Here is a 17,007-nt window from a genome sequence, read left to right on the forward strand (position 1 = left end):
AGGGCACGTTCTGCGTGGAGCACTGGGTGTTATAAGAAAACAATGAATCGTGGATCACCACATCAAAAACTATTGATGTAATGTATGGTGACTAACATAACATAATAAAATAAAATTTAAAATAAATAAATAAAATGAATTTCGATATACCTGTGTGCTCCATCTTCATGACTGAGAGAGCTCTGTCACCTGACAGAGTTGTGTTTTATGGGCAGCATTGCTACCAATGGCATGCTTTCATGAAATCATGGACAGTGCTCCTCGGTTCTGAACAGAAAATGTCACTGTCCACACTGATTCATTCCTTGAACACTCTGTGTACATTCAAGCTATGCAAGAGACATTTCATGTAGACCTCACAGTGGAGCTGGAGTCCAGGCTTGGGTAATTAAGCAGGCTTTTCACCTTTGGGAATGTCCAGCAAGGACTCGGAGGTCACGAAGGATGTGAAAAATTCCGTCTATTGCGGGGCTGGACAACAAGGTACCAGACACCCAGCAACCTTGCTTCCTGACACCTAAAGGCTAGGAGCATCCCTCCAGCATTATAACAGCCCAAAATGTCTCCACCACTTTCCAAACTACCCTCAACAAAAACCACTGAGTTGGAATGTCAAACTAGTCCCTTGGTTCCTAGTGGAGTTCTGTGATGTGTCCCTCCAAAATTCACTGCAAATACTTGTTCAATGTCTGTTGCACCCAGTAAATTATACGTCCTAAGGGAGCCAGGACCATGCCTGTTCCTGACCACCACTGCATCTCTGGGCATGGACTAGGTGCTCAGTAAGGGTCTACTGAAGGAATCAATGAGGAAATGAATGAATGAGTGAGTACTGGATAGTCGTCAGACCTGCATTAGTTTATAAGCACCAAGTCTATATTGTAATGCTTAAAGAAACTTACCTTTAAAGAAGACATGAACAGACATTTTTCCAAAGAAGACATCCAAATGGCCAACAGACACATGAAAAAGTGCTCAATAAGGCTCGGCATCAGGGAAACCCAAATCAAAACCTCAATGAGATATTACCTCATACCAGTCAGAATGGCTAAAATTAACAAGTTAGGAAATGACAAATATTGGCAGAGATGCAGAGAAAGGGGAACCTTCCTACACTGTTGGGAATGCAAGCTGGTGTAGCCACTCTGGAAAACAGTATGGAGATTCCCCAAAAAGTTGAAAATAGAAAATAGAGTAAATACTACTGGGTATTTACCCCAAAGATACAAATGTAGGGATCCGAAGGGATACATGCACCTCGATGTTTATAGCAGCAATGTCCACAATAGCCAAACTGTGGAAAGAGCCAAGATGTCCATCGACAGATGAATGGATAAAGAAGATGTGGTATATACATACAATGGAATATTATGCAGCCATCAAAAGGAATGAGATCTTGCCATTTGCAACGACGTGGATGGAACTGGAGGGTATTATGCTGACCGAAATAAGTCAATCAGAGAAAGACATGTATCATATGACCTCACTGATATGAGGAATTCTTAATCTCAGGAAACAAACTGAGGGTTGCTGGAGTGGTGGGGGGTGGGAGGGATAGGGCGGCTGGGTGATAGACATTGGGGAGGGTATGTGCTATGGTGACTGCTGTGAATTGTGTAAGACTGTTGAATCACAGACCTGTACCTCTGAAACAAATAATACATTATATGTTTAAAAAAAAAAAAAGAAGAAGAAGATAGCAGGAGGGGAAGAATGAAGGGGGGGAAATCAGAGGGGGAGATGAACCATGAGAGACGATGGACTCTGAAAAACAAACGGAAGGTTCTGGGGGGGGGGGATGGGTTAGCCTGGTGATGGGTATTAAGGAGGGCACATTCTGCATGGAGCACTAGGTGTTATACGCAAACAATGAATCATGGAACACTACATCAAAAACTAATGATGTAATGTATGGTGATTATGACAACATAATAAAAAAGGTGAAACAAACAAAAAGATTTCATTTTAGGATTAGTATCTACTTATATTAGACATAAATGTAATAATTCCCATGGCATCTCTTGTGGACAGAAGAACACTCCTAGCTCAATATCTGAAATGTCAGGGTGATTTCTTGGGTCAGGGTGACGGGGCTTTGTGCCAGAGAGCTAATATGTAGAGGAAGCAAAGAGGCAGAGCCTCAAAGATCTAAAATTTTCCTCCTTTCCTGCCTCATTCCTTTTCTCTGTGGCTGCATTTAGTCCGTTCTGCCTGGAGCCTTACAGTGGCTTGTCCCATCTCAGGGAGGATCTCATGTCATGTGTACCATCTGGATCCCGACTCTGTTGGACTGGGAGTCAGGAAGTCTGAATTTGCCTCCCAGTTTTGTCATTAACTAGCTGTGGGACCTTACCGAAGTTTCTCCACTTCTCGAAGTCTCTGTTTCCTTGTTTATAAAATGGAAGGATGGGATAAAGAGTTTCTGACTGTTCTTTCCGGCTCTAATACTGGACATTTAGTGATATTCCATACCTGGGAACAAACAGGGACAAGTAGGCTCAAAGTTGTGAAAAAGCTAGAATGTGTTTTTTTTTAAAAAAAGCAAAGGTCGGAAACTGAGCTTTGCCTAGTTGACAAAGTACCCTTGGAACTTCACAGAAGAAAAAGGAGAAAAACAAGTCTGTTTAGATGGTGAGGTTTCTGTAAAGTGAATTTAACTAATTTCACTCTCTGTCTAGAAAAGTTTTCTATTTCTTTTTGCATTACCTGGCAGATTTTTTGTATGATGTATTCTTATTTTTCTTTACTTTCAATTTTCAAAGGCAGGATTTAACAGTAGGTCCTAAGCTGTCCAAAATAGGCATTTTGATGGTGGCTGCTACCTATCAGAAATGAGACCCCAGATTTCTCAGTGCTCATAATCGCAAATAATGGGATCCCAGCAACTAATAATTTTCTCCCTTGCAGAATCCTTGAAACTCTGGGCTTCAGTTTCAAGATCAATTCCTGTAAACCCTATCGTATTTAGGCCTAAGCACATGTGAGTTTAATACTGAAATGTTAAAGAGCTATAATGTGGGGGTTCTAAGATCATCTTATGGCTAGCCCAGGAAATCAGGGAATTGCTCTTTCTGGAGAGAAAGGAACTGAAATGCATTCATGTGGTGACAGGATTTTATTTGAACAGTGCACAGCCTCCTGCCAGCCCTGCTTTTCGAAGAGGTGAGGAGGTTCTATTGAGATAGAGAAGCATCTCCACGGCCCCCCTTCAGCACCAGGTTGGGCCCACTCTTCGAAGCATCTCCCGGTACCTACTGACCAGCTTTCCTCCCAGGTGCCGAGGAATCCTGGGGCTGCGTGAGAACTGTGTTCGCAGTAAGGACAAGGTCTCGTGTGTGTTAACAAGCTCCTACACACACACACACACACACACACACACACACACACACAACCTTACTTCTAGAACTAAAGGAATCAAAGAAAGAACAGAGTGTGGATTGTTCCACTTTCTATATCCACCTGCCACAGGATCTCGAGCTGAGCAAAATGGAGAGAATCTTATTTGGAAGCTTTCTCATTCTTCAGTGACTTGAAATTGAGCCTGAGAGGGAGAGATACAATAGCACTCTGTGTGTGTGTGTGTGTGTGTGTGTGTGTGTGTTGGGCCTGCAAAAAGGCCCAGGCTTTTGGAAGACATCACTCATCCCCGAACTCCAAGAGCAAGACTCCGAACTCTGAGTACTTTAATATGCAGTGAAATAGGAAATCCCTGGATGCAACTGAAAAGCCCCAGACTAGATTCTTCTTCAGCTTTAACACAGAGCTCACACCTTTGTTGCATCCCACTGATTGCCAGAGACTTGAGCCACCTCTGCTCTAGGTTATAAGCGGGTGCAGGCAAACATCAGAGGGAGTGCATCAAACAGGCCTTTCCTCCAAGTCCTGGAAAAAAATGGAAGAAACTGACAGCCAAGGCTGCTGAAAGGCTAAAGCAACAGTCTTGTCTCTCCCCATTAAAGTCCTTAAAAGCTTAACATAGTTTTCCTTTTCCAGCATTAATTCAAATCTAAGTCTCTTGCCTTCCTCGAAAATGCCCCCTCTACCTTGAGTTGGCTGCTCCAGGAGCATCTCCCCTGCTATTATTAGTGGATAATTGCTCAACATTTTCTAGAGGTAATTAACCTTGCCTTTGAAATGAAAGAAATCCTTAAATTGAGCAATATGATGAAAGCCATTCTTTCATGTAATTTCGTCTCATCAGCCAAGTACATCAATTTCCAGCTCAAAGGCAGGGCTGAAGAATAAGCAGTGGCGATACTGTAAAGAAAAAAACTCAAGGTCTTAACACTGTCAATCTCAATTCCTTCAGAACAGGGTTCCTGAAGCGGCAGCCCGATTGCAAGAGGCCAATGATTCTGTTCAAGCTCAACACAGTGACCTTGACAAAGGGCATCTGTTACAAGGAGTCCCTGTCGGGCTGACCGCAGCATGCTAGGCGTTGCATGCATACCTGAAGACTCCCGAAGTTCACCGAGGACTCCTGATTCTGCATTAAAATGGAATGTCTCTTGACATTTTTTAGAAAAACAAATGTCATATTGCAAAGAGCTCTGGGAGTCTACGTGCAGTTTGTCAATCCCCGCCGGCATCCGTATGCCCGCCTGTCTTGTAATTAACTGCGTAAGCAGCTCCTTTAAGACCGTAGGTTTTGAGGTGGTGAGATGCCACTTGCTTGCCCCGCTGCCTCCACCTAAGGCTGTGCCCAGCTGATTTCAGACTGATGGCTATCAGAACTTTCCTCTCGTCAAAAGAAAGATTTCCAAGATGGAGACTAAACAACATCCCCCGGTATCTCGTTCCAAAGGTTGGGAAGGTTCTGTGCCAGCAAACCACTTTGTGGTTGCATTAGACGCTCTCTGCTGCCCTGCGGTTAGCTGGAAGTCAGTTTACCGCAGGGCTTTTATCACCCAGAGGCTGCATTTAGCTTTCTGGGTGACCGTGGCCCACACCCCAAACCAGAGGAAGGCCCCGAGGGGCTTTTTGAGGACCATCCAGAAACCCTCAGAGATGCAGGAGGTCCAGATCAATCTACAGACACAGATTTAAAAAAAAAAAAAAAAAAAGGAGCTCACTTTGGCGCCCTCTAGGGGCAGTTTATTGCCATCTTGTAGATTGTGAAATCCTACGTTTGGGTAATTTCATGTCCGTATGGAGACAAACATCTTGTTAGTGATTTCCTCATATGGCTTACCAGTACCCTTTCCTACATTCTTTTTGTTGATTATTTTACATGACCACAGGATCCCTTTTCTCATGGAAACTTCATCATAAAATCCTGTACCGAAGGGGGAAAAAAACCCAACAACAACAAAATTAAAGCCAGAGATTTTGATTGTGTCTATCAGATCTGTTTATTTTGATGCAAGCACTGAAGGCAGCTCTTCAGCCATCCTTTTTAAATGTTTCCCATTCACAAACATGTGATTTGAGTTGGTTTCATTCCCCTTTAACAAATGGGGGAGCTCCAGGGGAAGAAATCTTATGATGCATCATATTGAAGAGCAGGGTGTTTAGAGTCTATCATTCCCGGCACCACTGGGTAAGTTACTTAACTTCTCTGCGCCTCAGTTTTCTCAGGTGTAACGTGGGTCAGAGAAGAGTGCCTTCCTCACAAGGGTGCTCTGAGGATGAAATGAGATCATGCCCAAAAAACACGTCATCGTCCTTCACAGGTATCCAGAGTCTCTGGCGCTCAAGATAGGAGAGTGCAGGAGACTCAGGAGGCACCTAACAAAGGCACCCACCTCACGGGGCTGTTGAAGGCATTAAATTAGTTAATGAAGGCGAAACACTGGAATAATGTTTGGCACCTCGGAAACAACTGAAATGGTTTGCCATTGTTATTTTCCTTGTAGATTTCCATTTTACAGTTGAGCAAACTGAAACATACATTGGTTAAGTAACTGGCTTAGGAAACGGACAAATAGTCAACAGTGGAGTCAGGAATCCATCTTGACTCCACCGCCCAGGCTCTTTACCACTATGCTCTCTCTATGCTTAGTAACTATTAACCATCAGTATTATTTTGACAGGAGCAATAATTTTCAGGTGGGTCTGCTGCCACCTACAGAAGAGAAGTTTCCAATTCGTCAGCCCGAGAAGTGCACATTCTGCAGCATGAGCCTACATACACGAAGACACTAAAAATGTAACCACCCATTCACCAGTCTTTTGGTGGCATGGGGCAGAAGTCCTCCACATTTTTGTTTTATAGTAAGAGGATATTTTCTGCTGGCTGAGATATTTGACTTGATCTGGGAAAGTGGAGATAGTCAATAAGGAATTTAAAGAGGGAGCATTCGGGGGAGAGTTGAAAAGTGTTCTTAGGGTCTTCCTGCCGAGGTGAACCCAATTGAATGCCCTGGTAACTCTTAACGTTTTTCTAGAAGAGGCTCCAGGCCACTCCACTTTCTGATTTTAGCATGGAAGATGCTCCCTGCTCCTCTGAGAAGTAATCTGAGGAGTCTTGTAATTTCTGTTGAACTTGGATAGAGACGTTCTAATGCTAACCATCAGTAAAGTGTTCCTAATGTAGTCTCAGTAGAAGCGCTTCCTGACATAGAGCTTTCTTCAGCTCTCTTGGTCAGCATATTACCAGCTCTGCTATCTAAGCCGCTAAACCTCAGAGTCTCCCAGCTCAAGGATTTCCCATTGACTTTAGCTTCCAGAAACAGATTTCCCACTGTACCACCAGATCGTGGGTAAAGTCTCCTGTTATTCTGCTTACTGTCTGCAAGTGCTGAGGCTTTGGAAACTCAAATCTCTGAGGCGGTCTTATTTTCTCTGAGGGCACAGAGCTAAAAGAAGACAGTTTGTTGTTTTAGGGAAGACACTCATTCCTAAGAAATTTCTAGCTATTGGGCAGTGGGAAAAAAAACTGTTTTGGAAAAAGTTTTTCTGATGTTGAAGTGGTACAAACATGTATTTAAAGGAGATGCTTTCCTCAGAGGTGTTGCTGAGATGTATGCCTATATTTGAGCTCAGTTTGGCTCTGAGACATCCTCGTGCATTTTCCCATCCCTTCGTTAGGCACATTAGTAAAATACTTCATGAGTTAGTTTCTTTTTTTTATTAACATGCTATATGAGGAGAGAGGCCCAGTGGTCCTGAAGTAAAACTACCTGAAAAATCTGTTTTCCTAGGAAGTGCTTTCCAGTAAAGAGGAAGGTGTTTTCAGGTTGAGTTTTAGTCTTGAAGACTCTGGAAGCCTTCCTCTTGCCTGAAAGTTGTCATCCTCAACAATAGCTACTAACAGCAGAAGCAGTGAGACAACAATAATAATGATAATGCCACTTACATTGGCCTCTATATTGGTCTTTACTGTGAAAAGTTCAAGTGCCACATGCAAGTTCAGAAAACTGAACTTGCAAGGGTAACTGTTTCACTAAAGGGCCCAGAAGAAGTCACTCACTGGAGATAGAAAAAAATAAATACAACTTTAGTACTTTTAATATGCATCAAAATTCCAAGTGTAAGGCTGTATACAATCTAATTAGCCTTTGAGGAGCAGGGATGCCTGAGAGTAATATATTCATTCATTCACTCATTCATTCATTCATTCGATGTTCACTGAGTACTCATTATATGGCAGCTATTGATCAGGGAGTGGGCTGTAGAGTCCCTAAAGTCACAGAGCTTCCATTCTGGTGGCTAGAGACAAAAAAAAAATCAAAATAAAATATCAGGTGGACATTAATGTTGTGGGGAAGCAAAGGAAGGGAGCTGGGAAATGCCAAGGGTCTTATTTCCTATGGCATGGTCAAGAAATACCTCCACAGGAAGGAGGCATTTGAGCAGGCATCTGAGGGAAGCTAGGGCTCCATGAGAGTTGTTACAGTAGAATTTTCAAAAAGCCAAAAAACAACTCTCATATAAATAGAAACTGAACATATGTCAAAGATTCATTCTACTCAGTAATTAGTAAAGGATCAATAAAATGTTAAGACTGATTCAAGGGGCATTCAAAAATCTGGCATTTACAGGAAGTTTAAAAATGGAGTGCTCAACGAAGAAAGAATGTTAGGTTAGAGACAAAGCTGGTTAATGTCCTACTGTATTCTATATAAACTCTATTCGTTGAAATTCTCTTTCTAACAGACAGAAATTATTTGGTCTCTCCTGGAAAAAGAATCTACAAACTAACAAGAAACTTCACTACATCTAGGACTTTTAATCAATAGTAAACAGTCAAAGAGAGTACATTCCCCTAAATAACACTTATGTGGGCCTTTGAAACAATGTACCCATAGCACATTTAAAAGACATACTGCTCCCTTTTTTCTTTATTTTCAAGTTTTGCTTTCTTTTTCTTCTTTGGTTTTTTGTTTGTTTGGTTTTTGGGTTTTGTTTGTTTGTTTTTGTTTGTTTTGTTTTTGTTTTTTGTTTTTTACAAAAGTCATGCAGATAGCTGGAGGAGGAGCACTGCATGTAGAGACAACGTGAGTGAGTTGGCCCCTTTCCCTCACTCTAGGAGGAGCCCCCCACAAACACAGACTCACACATTCACCTGGACCTTATCAAGAAGCTTGGTGTAAGTTAATAGCTGGGGGTAGTCTGGAGAAGCTGGAAGATTTATGCTGGAAAGAGAGTGGGAATGGAAGTTGGGAGTTGAGCGTGGGGGGAATTTCAGAAGATATTAGGGAGTGATGAGTATGAAACATGGTGAATAGGGGGAGAATGGATTTGGACAACACTTTGCTACTTTTTTGGGGCATGAAAAGGTAGTTCATCTACGCCAGCCCCACCTTTGACTATTTCCTGGGAAAATGAGCAAAGACATGAATTGGTTCCCATTCCTTTTGGTTTGCTTGTTGGACTGTGTTCTATAGGAGATGGGACCATGGTGCTTCCTGGCTTCATGTCTGTCTAGCACAACCTTCTTTTGTCTCTGAAACATTCACACGCATTAGGGTTCTTGCAGCATGGAGACATTGTCACTGTCACTGAGACGTAATCTCTGATTTCCAAAATACCTCCTCCTCCCACACTTTGCGCTGCATACAAACCCCCATGCATGCCTTCATGGTAGCTTCACTACCACCCAGGGAACCAAGTATCTCCAAACTCTTCACTTGGCCAACTCATAATAACAGAGGTCTTTCAGCATAAGGAGCAGGTACGGGTGTAGGAAGTGATTTTTTCAGATGGCATTTATAGTCCCTCTAGGATATCTAAGTAGAACTGTTGTTCAGTAGGCAGTTTCCCTGTTCTCCTATCCCACCCTTTTACTGACGGATGAAGACAGAATGGTGTGGGTTTCAGGAACCAGACAAGACTCTGATGGAAGAGGAAAACAGTAGCACTGATGGATGTGTTGTACCCCCCACCAAGAAGGATATGTGGAGGGAGGAAGAGGAGGCAGTGGGGGAGAAAAAAGATGAGTTTGTGACCCCAGCTTTTAGAAAGAGGCTCTTGCTCCCAAACATTTTCTTCACACTGTCTCCAAGCCTACTAATTAGAAATTCATTTAGGTTAATAATCAAATATCCTGAAATGATTAAGGAGACCACTGTTCTTTCATTCCTTCCTGTACGTTGGTTCAATAAACACTCATTTAGTTCCTGGTTATACTGAAGTTTATAAGAGAGTAAGAACAGAACCATACTTTGGGGACCCCAAGTGAAAAGGGCAAGTGCAAAGGGGGTTGGGTAAACAGTCCCTGAAAAAGATGCTGACCACTTTCATTCTGGTCGCAACTCCGAGTCCTGAGGCCAAAGAAAGTCAGGCCAGTTATGTGACCCTTGCATCTGAGCCCTGGCCTCAGACAGTACCTTCAGGGTTTCCAAAGCTCCACACTTGGTTCTCTCTTCTTCTGGAGTACCAGGCTATCAGCTCCAAGTTCGTCCTGAATATTGGGGAAAGCAATGCAAATGTCTGTGCATGTCCCCCAGTGTATCCTAGGGGATGTTTTCAAATTTCATCCAGCTTATATGGCACCAAGAAGCATTCTGTTCTCTCTCCCATCTTCAAGGGCAAGAATTTGATTCCTGATTGCTGAGAAAGGCCAGACTTCTCCTAGAAGGAAATATTTTTGTTAGAGAAGTCTGTGTCAGATTATTTCGTCTGTTAACAGCAGAACCAGAAGATAATGAGGACTATTTGACAGGGACTAGCATTGACAAATGGTACACATTTTTGAACTCATTTCAAAGTACAAACTCCTATTTCATTTCATTTTCTAAGGCTCTGAATAACTTATAGACAATTTAATTGCCTGTATTTGGAATAGGGAATTCCTAAAATGCTGAGTATAATATTTGGATTTAAAGAAAAAGACACCATAATAGAGGCCATTGTTCAAGTAAGTAGAGACAGGTTCATGTATTTCAAACCCTGGATAAAATATAAAGAAGATCATTGAGCTCTAATTTGAAAGAATTCTACTGAAAGACTCAGAAAACAATCCACTGTGAGAATATGAGACAGAATTATAATATTTACTGGACAACTGTTTGCTAAGAAGCATTTATTTTATATCACTTTTTAATAAGACCGAACTGTCAGATTGTTTAAAATTCCATTGGAAAAATTTGGATTATCACAAAAGTGTTTACTCTTTTATCCTTCCATGTGTATTGGATTACTCATGGAAGACAATGGAAAGAATCTGAGAAATGATGGCTTTAACAGCAACTTAGGCTCCTTTTCGGAAATATTATAGACTATGTAAACAAAAGCAACTTTTGGACACGCATTAACATAGCCTTGATACTAATAGTGCGATGTAAGACACCAAGAAATGGAATTTTCCAGATTATCCCTTGGAAGATGATGGCACACGTGAAAAATCCTTCCCCTATAACAACCGTGCTTGCATAGTAATAAAAAAAAAGAATCATCTTTATCTCGTTTTGCTAAATACCATTGTTAGCTCCAGCAGCATGATTCAGAATTTGTTTAACAAAATATGACCTTTTAAAGTCATTCTGGAATGCTGGAATTACCACCTACAAAGACACTGCAATCATCTATAACTTCGATCACTCACTGAATAGACTTCCATTGAAGGCATGTTTAGGACAAAGCCGAATCTCTTCTTGGTATTAAAATCACGTTTGATTATCCATTCTAATACCAGACAGGCATGTCCACTCTTTTTTTTTTTCCTGTAAGGTCAGAGTTTCAGGGACACAGATAACTTGTAATGATGCATCAGCTTTCAGCTGCATGAGGACCACCCGGGGGGCTGGTGGCCCCAGACTGTGGGGCCCCACCCCCACCCCAGCTGAGTCAGTGTACCTGAAATGGGGCAGAGAAGGTGTTTCTAACGTGTGATATTAATGCTGCTTTCCTGGGAACCACACTGAGAAACACTGCACTAAAGGACTCTGGATAGGGAGTGCTAAAAGGAATTTTAGGAAACAAATTCTTATGTGTGGGTCAGGCTGGTCTTATGCAAACTGAAGGGAGAAAAAAAAAAAAACCAAGCCTAAACTTCCCCGTTAAGGCTCAGCCTTCTCTATGGCTCCTGCCTCCAAACAGAGCCCTTGGCTTCCTGTTTTCCATGCGCTCTTTCCTACCTCTGGTTCTCAAAAGTGCTCACAAATCCTGATAGCTTAATTTACCCTAAAATGTACATTAATCCTAGCAGTTATTCCTCTTGGAGGCCTTTGCATTTTAACATGGATCAAAAATTTAGACCTGACAAATGAAATTTGAACAATGAAAAGTGTTGATTTTTAAATGGCAAAAACTTTGTTACATTTCCACTCCATCACTCACATTACACTAGAGTGATCTAAGAGTCCAATCTCTTCATGTTACTTTCCTCTTCGAAGTCTTCCATGACTATCTTTCTCTCAGAGGCAAATTTTAAATGCTTAGCACGACTTCCAGGCTTTTCTTTTTTCTTTTTTTTAAAGATTTTATTTAGGGGTGCTGGGTGGCTCAGTTGGTTAAGTGACTGCCTTTAGCTCAGGTCATGATCCTAGAGTCCTAGGATTGACTCCCACATCAGGCTCCCCACTCAGCAGGGAGTCTGCTTCTCCCTCTGACCCTCTCCCCTCTCATGCTTTCTCTCTCTCTCTCAAATAAATAAATAAAATCTTAAAAAATAAAACACTTAAAAAAATAAAGATTTTGGGTGCCTGGGTGGCTCAGTTGGTTAAGCGACTGCCTTTGGCTCAGGTCATGATCCTGGAGTCCCGGGATCGAGTCCCACATCGGGCTCCCTGCTCAGCAGGGAGTCTGCTTCTCCCTCTGACCCTCCTCCCTCTCGTGCTCTCTCTCATTCTCTCTCTCGCAAATAAAAAAATAATAAAAAAATAAATAGAGATTTTATTTATTTATTTGAGAGAGAGAATGAGTGATGGGGAGAGGGAGAGAGAGAAAGAGAGAGGCGGACTCACTGCTGAGCAGGAAGCCCAATGCAGGGCTCAATCCCAGGACCCAGACTTCCAGGCTTTTCAACCTATGCCCCTGCCTACCTGTTCAACCTCATCAGCCACCTCTCCCTCCTTCTTCTTTGTATACAATACTGAACTACTTCAAATTCTCTGAAAATGTCCTTTCCTCAGGATCAGCTACATCATTTTGGGGACCCAGTGAAATAGGAAATGCAGGACCCTTTGGCCATTAGTAAAGAATTTCAAGATAGCAACCGGAGAGCATGTATCTAAGACCAGAGGTTTCCGAACACGGAGCCCTGTGTGGCTGCAGGTCACACACCCGCAAAGCGGCCCTGACTATTCCAGAGACAATAATCCTTACGTCCCCCGGCACTTGTTTTGGGGTATCACAAAGAAATCAGTCAAGATGTGTTATTTCCTTTCGCTCTGAGTCAGTATCTCTGGATTTGTTGAACTTCAAATGCAGGAAAGCACTTGAGCTTCACCATGCCTTTGTTCATCTTCCAGGAAATCTCTGATGTAGCCAGAGAGTACGAGGTACCACTTTGACCCTGGCACTGACCTGTTCTCCTTCTGCCACTGTCATAATCTCTCCCTCTTTGGTACCTTTGAAAGGTACTGTTCCTTCGTCCTGAAATGCCACTCACTGTGTATCCCTGATAAACTCACTTACCGGGCTTTAATCTCGTTTGCATGAGCATCTTATTCACTAGGCTCCAAGCTATTCCAAAGCATCGATGGTGTCTCCATCTTTGTATCTGCAGAATCCAGCACGACATCTGGATTGGAGGAAAGACTTCAGAATGTTTGTTAAATGAAAGAACGGGAGGTCTTTCCCTAATTCAAAAACAGTTTCGTGGAAGAAAACCTTTCTAAAGCCAAGCTGTAGCTTAAATGTGACTCAGTCTTCCAGATTTACTAAGTGAGGTGGTCAATTTACCTTTAGTTACCACGAAGGGAGGAGGCTCTGGGGCAAGAACTGAACTCCTGAGTCTCTGGAACCTAATCGAAGGGGGTGTGACCCCCCCTCCCCAGATGTGTTCAGTCCTGCTTAGTGGAGGAATCTAACACATGAGAGAGTTTTCGAGAATCATCAAGGATGCCTTTCCTAGACTGGCTTCATATGGGAACTTTTATTCTTAATTCAAATATCAGAAACTGTCTGAGGTCTACAGTCAATTCTCCTGGGATGATGTCTAGTTTGTGGTTGATGTAAGATATTTGCTGCCCTCCCTCCCCTGTGACTTCTGACTACGCGCTGTCATTCTCCTGTGAGCGGGTGGCGAAATACCTTACAAGCCAAAATTCAAACCAATAAAGTCTGCTTTTTGTAAGTTTATGGTTTATCTATGAATTTCGCGTACCCAAGCTAGCTTCATCCCTGGTTGAGACAAAATTTGAGCATTGGCAGGATATCATATTTACTTAGGTATTTTTCTCCAACTTGCGGGCATATACTATTCTGGGCACATTTTGAGAGAAAATCCAGGAAGCTTTTTTTTTTTTTTTCAGTATAATCTTTTTAGTTGTTTTTTATCCATTGGTATATACTTTGTCCTTGCAAACAGTCGAGGACTGAAGCAGCATCTGGTGTGGTTTTTTTCTGGCGAGGCAGGGGAGAAAAGAGAGCCAGTTGTCGCTGCTTCTTTCCCTCTTTCCCTTCCACATCTTGAGAAGCGGGTGGGCTTTCACTCCCTCTGGGTGCCTCTAGCCCTTGGACCTCACTAACGAGCTGGGACAAAGGGCTTAGACATCTAATCTCAAAAGACAAAAAAGTCCTCAACATTAGATGCCTCTACAGCAGACATCAAGGCGTGAATTGCCATTCCGATAGGCACATCTGCCCACCTGCTCAGAAAACAAATCCTGGGCTGCCTGTACCATGCCACTGGTCATGGGGTGGCAGGGAGCCCGTGAGAACATCTTCAATGAGCCAGAAGCGGGTCTCAATAGCAAGGTGACTTTATCTATTGTTCGGATGTTAATGGTTCAGCATTACTTTTAACCCGTTGAGTGGACTTCATTCCTTCACGCTGAGCTTGGTCTGTGCACTCCCAAATCAACTCCTGTTTGCTTGGATACTTAATTCAAGTTGCTTTGATAGGCTTAGAATCAGGACCCTCAGGGTTGGGAGGGCGTTCAACTGGTTGTATAGTTCGTCCATTCCAACACTTGAATCTGCTCTACCATGGCCATACTATTTCTGCCTACACCCTACCAAGGATGGGAATGGACAGCCGCCCAAGGTCACCCTCTTCATCCTTGAGTAGCTCTTTCAGAAATACCTTCTTTTCATAAACCAGATGTCAACTAAAGTCAACTTGCCCTTTCAGACTGACATGAAATTGTTTTAAATTCTCACGCCTATGAGGTAAGCCCAGTCAGCAACCCTTTCAGAATCCCTGTTCATCTTTGACATGTGGGCAGGAGGTTGTTTCTAAGTGTCCTGGCCACTTCCGGCTAAGGTCGAATCACTCCATGTATGGAACCCTCTCCTTTCTATGCCCATCCTCCTGTCAGCTGTCACCTCTTCCTCTACACTAAGCAGTTCTCTTTTTTTCCTGCTGGGACATTCCACATGAGCCTGTTTCAAACACAAGGCCATGTGAGTGTGCGTGACACACTTTCTTAGGACAATTAAGGCAACTGCTGGAGTTAACAGTGCGGCAACCAGTCAACTTATGACGAAATAGTACCCATTTCTATTCTTCAAAACCTCTCAGCTACCTCATCACCAGGACCCCACTTCCTGGCCACATTTCTCTGTGGCTTCCACCTCCTATCATGTGCCGGCCCCCCTCTTTTCTTCTAACTCCTCCCCTCTTCTGTCAAATTTCTTGCTCATGTCCCAAATTCTAGTTAACTTACTCGTAGAGAAGTTTGGTTTTGCCTTTATCTTCCAGACCCTGACCTTCAGGCCTCCTGGCCCACACCCAGGGCAGTTTATCAATGTGTTTTCCCAAAGGTAGCCCACTCCCTAAAAGTCTTGTGCCAGATGTTACCCTGTCCCCATGTGGTTACACAAAGTCCAGGTCTGACTCCCTGTCAACTTGATCCAGTTCATTACAACCTGCCCTGTCTCGGCAGGCTTCTTGCTCTCTAGTCATTGCTATGGATGGAAAGAACACAGGCTTTGGAATTAGACCAGAGTCTGAATCCCAGATCTACTATTCATCAGTGGTGTGACATCCATTGGGCTAACTTTTTGAGACCATCTTTTTCAGCTAAGCAATGGTGATAATTATACCATCCACAGGATTTGTGTGAAAATGTGACTTACTGGCACATAATAGACACTCAACAATTTTTATTTATTTTAATTAAAATAAAATAAAATGGAGACCAGGCTTAAACATCTCCCAAGCAGACAGAACCATTTAAGCCAAGTAAGCAAAACTCAATCTAGCTTATTTATATGAGCATCCATGGAACTTACCTTGGGTTATTTCTTGTAAATGCCAATGATAATCATCAAAGAAACTTAAAACATCTTCCTAAAATAGTATAAGATAAGCACTTTTAACTAATCCCCTGCCATCTGGAAACCCCCACTGCAATAACCAATCACTGTGAAGGTCAAGTAACTTCATCATTGTCATTTTCTAAGCCATGCCATAACATCATGCCCCTGAGCTTCATACTCTTGGGTTTGAGGTGCCCCTGATTGTGACCAGTTCATTTCTCACTCAGTAAAATATTCATATCAAGTAAAGCTCTCTAAATTTTCTTTTAACACTTTCCTTCTCCTCAGCCTCAAAAAGCTTCAGTGCTGGTGTGGATGAGCCCTCCCCAGCCTGGTTGGATCCCTGTTTGTTTTGACCTCTGACCCCTATCTCCTTGCTATCTTGGCTCTCTTGGCATTTCTTCTGGTCCCTGCTTTCATCCCCAGCTTTGGCTTTCACTACTCAGTCACTCCCACTCCTGTGCAGAAGGGCAAGAAAATCTGCCCCTGCCTCCCCCTCTGTGTGCCGTTTTGATTCTGACTAACCTGGAAATAGCTTTGGAGATGACTGAGATCAAGTTATGGCTCACAGGTATAATTGAGTTGTTTCCTAATTTCCAAAGGGCATCAGAAGTGCTGAGATCACTGTGAAGATGGATCCTCTTTTTGTCAGAGAGGACCGAAGGAAACCCTGGCCACCATACCTCTGTTTTGGCATCTCACAAGTAAGCGCCTCGGTACCCCAGAACAGAAAACAAGTCAGAGATGCCATGATGGCTCTCACAACCCAAATCTCACTAACATACAATGTTTAAAAATCTTAAATAAACAAACAAAATATCTTGCAACATAATCTCTGTTCTAGTGCTAAATGACTCTGTTTTAAATACATAAAACTCCACATTTAAGCCCTTAAGTGTAAAATGCTGGTAAAGAAATTGATACTAAGTGAAGATGATCATTTTTATGATTTACTGACCTACCATATAGGTTATCAGAACCTCAAAACTAACTCAGCCTCTGATGAGGTGGGAGTCCAGGATGGAAGTTCACAGAGAATGGACCCTCATCCACTCAGCCAGGCAGATGCTCCGGAATGCATGTCTCCTTCAGATTTGGCTATTCCTTTGGTGAGGGGAAAGAGCTGCATTATTTCACTGGCATTTTCATCTCAGAGAGGAATTCTAAGAGAAAGTATCATAGTTGAGCAGCTTGAGG

The 17,007-nt window shown here is 42.7% G+C and overlaps 1 protein-coding gene across 7 annotated transcripts in view; it reads right to left on the reverse strand.

Moving 5' to 3' along the window:
- Positions 1 to 5,371: 5,371 nt before the first annotated feature.
- Positions 5,372 to 17,007, reverse strand: part of CCDC91 (coiled-coil domain containing 91) — a 347,484-nt gene continuing 335,848 nt past the window's right edge. For 6 of the 7 annotated variants that reach the window (XM_064591467.1, XM_045873693.3, XM_064591462.1 and 3 more), the window contains 2 exons: positions 13,021 to 13,126; positions 5,372 to 10,014 (listed from right to left, as the gene is read on the reverse strand). In XM_064591467.1, the coding sequence (XP_064447537.1) occupies positions 9,926 to 10,014; positions 13,021 to 13,126 (195 nt within the window). In that variant the 3' untranslated portion in view covers positions 5,372 to 9,925. The remainder of the gene's footprint in view (positions 10,015 to 13,020; positions 13,127 to 17,007) is intronic. The other variant, XM_064591466.1, reaches the window with a different exon arrangement.

Source organism: Mirounga angustirostris, unplaced genomic scaffold, assembly GCF_029215605.1.
Source record: "Mirounga angustirostris isolate CCGP_5_RB_7025 unplaced genomic scaffold, mMirAng1.0.hap1 SCAF_5, whole genome shotgun sequence".
NCBI lineage: Eukaryota > Metazoa > Chordata > Mammalia > Carnivora > Phocidae > Mirounga > Mirounga angustirostris.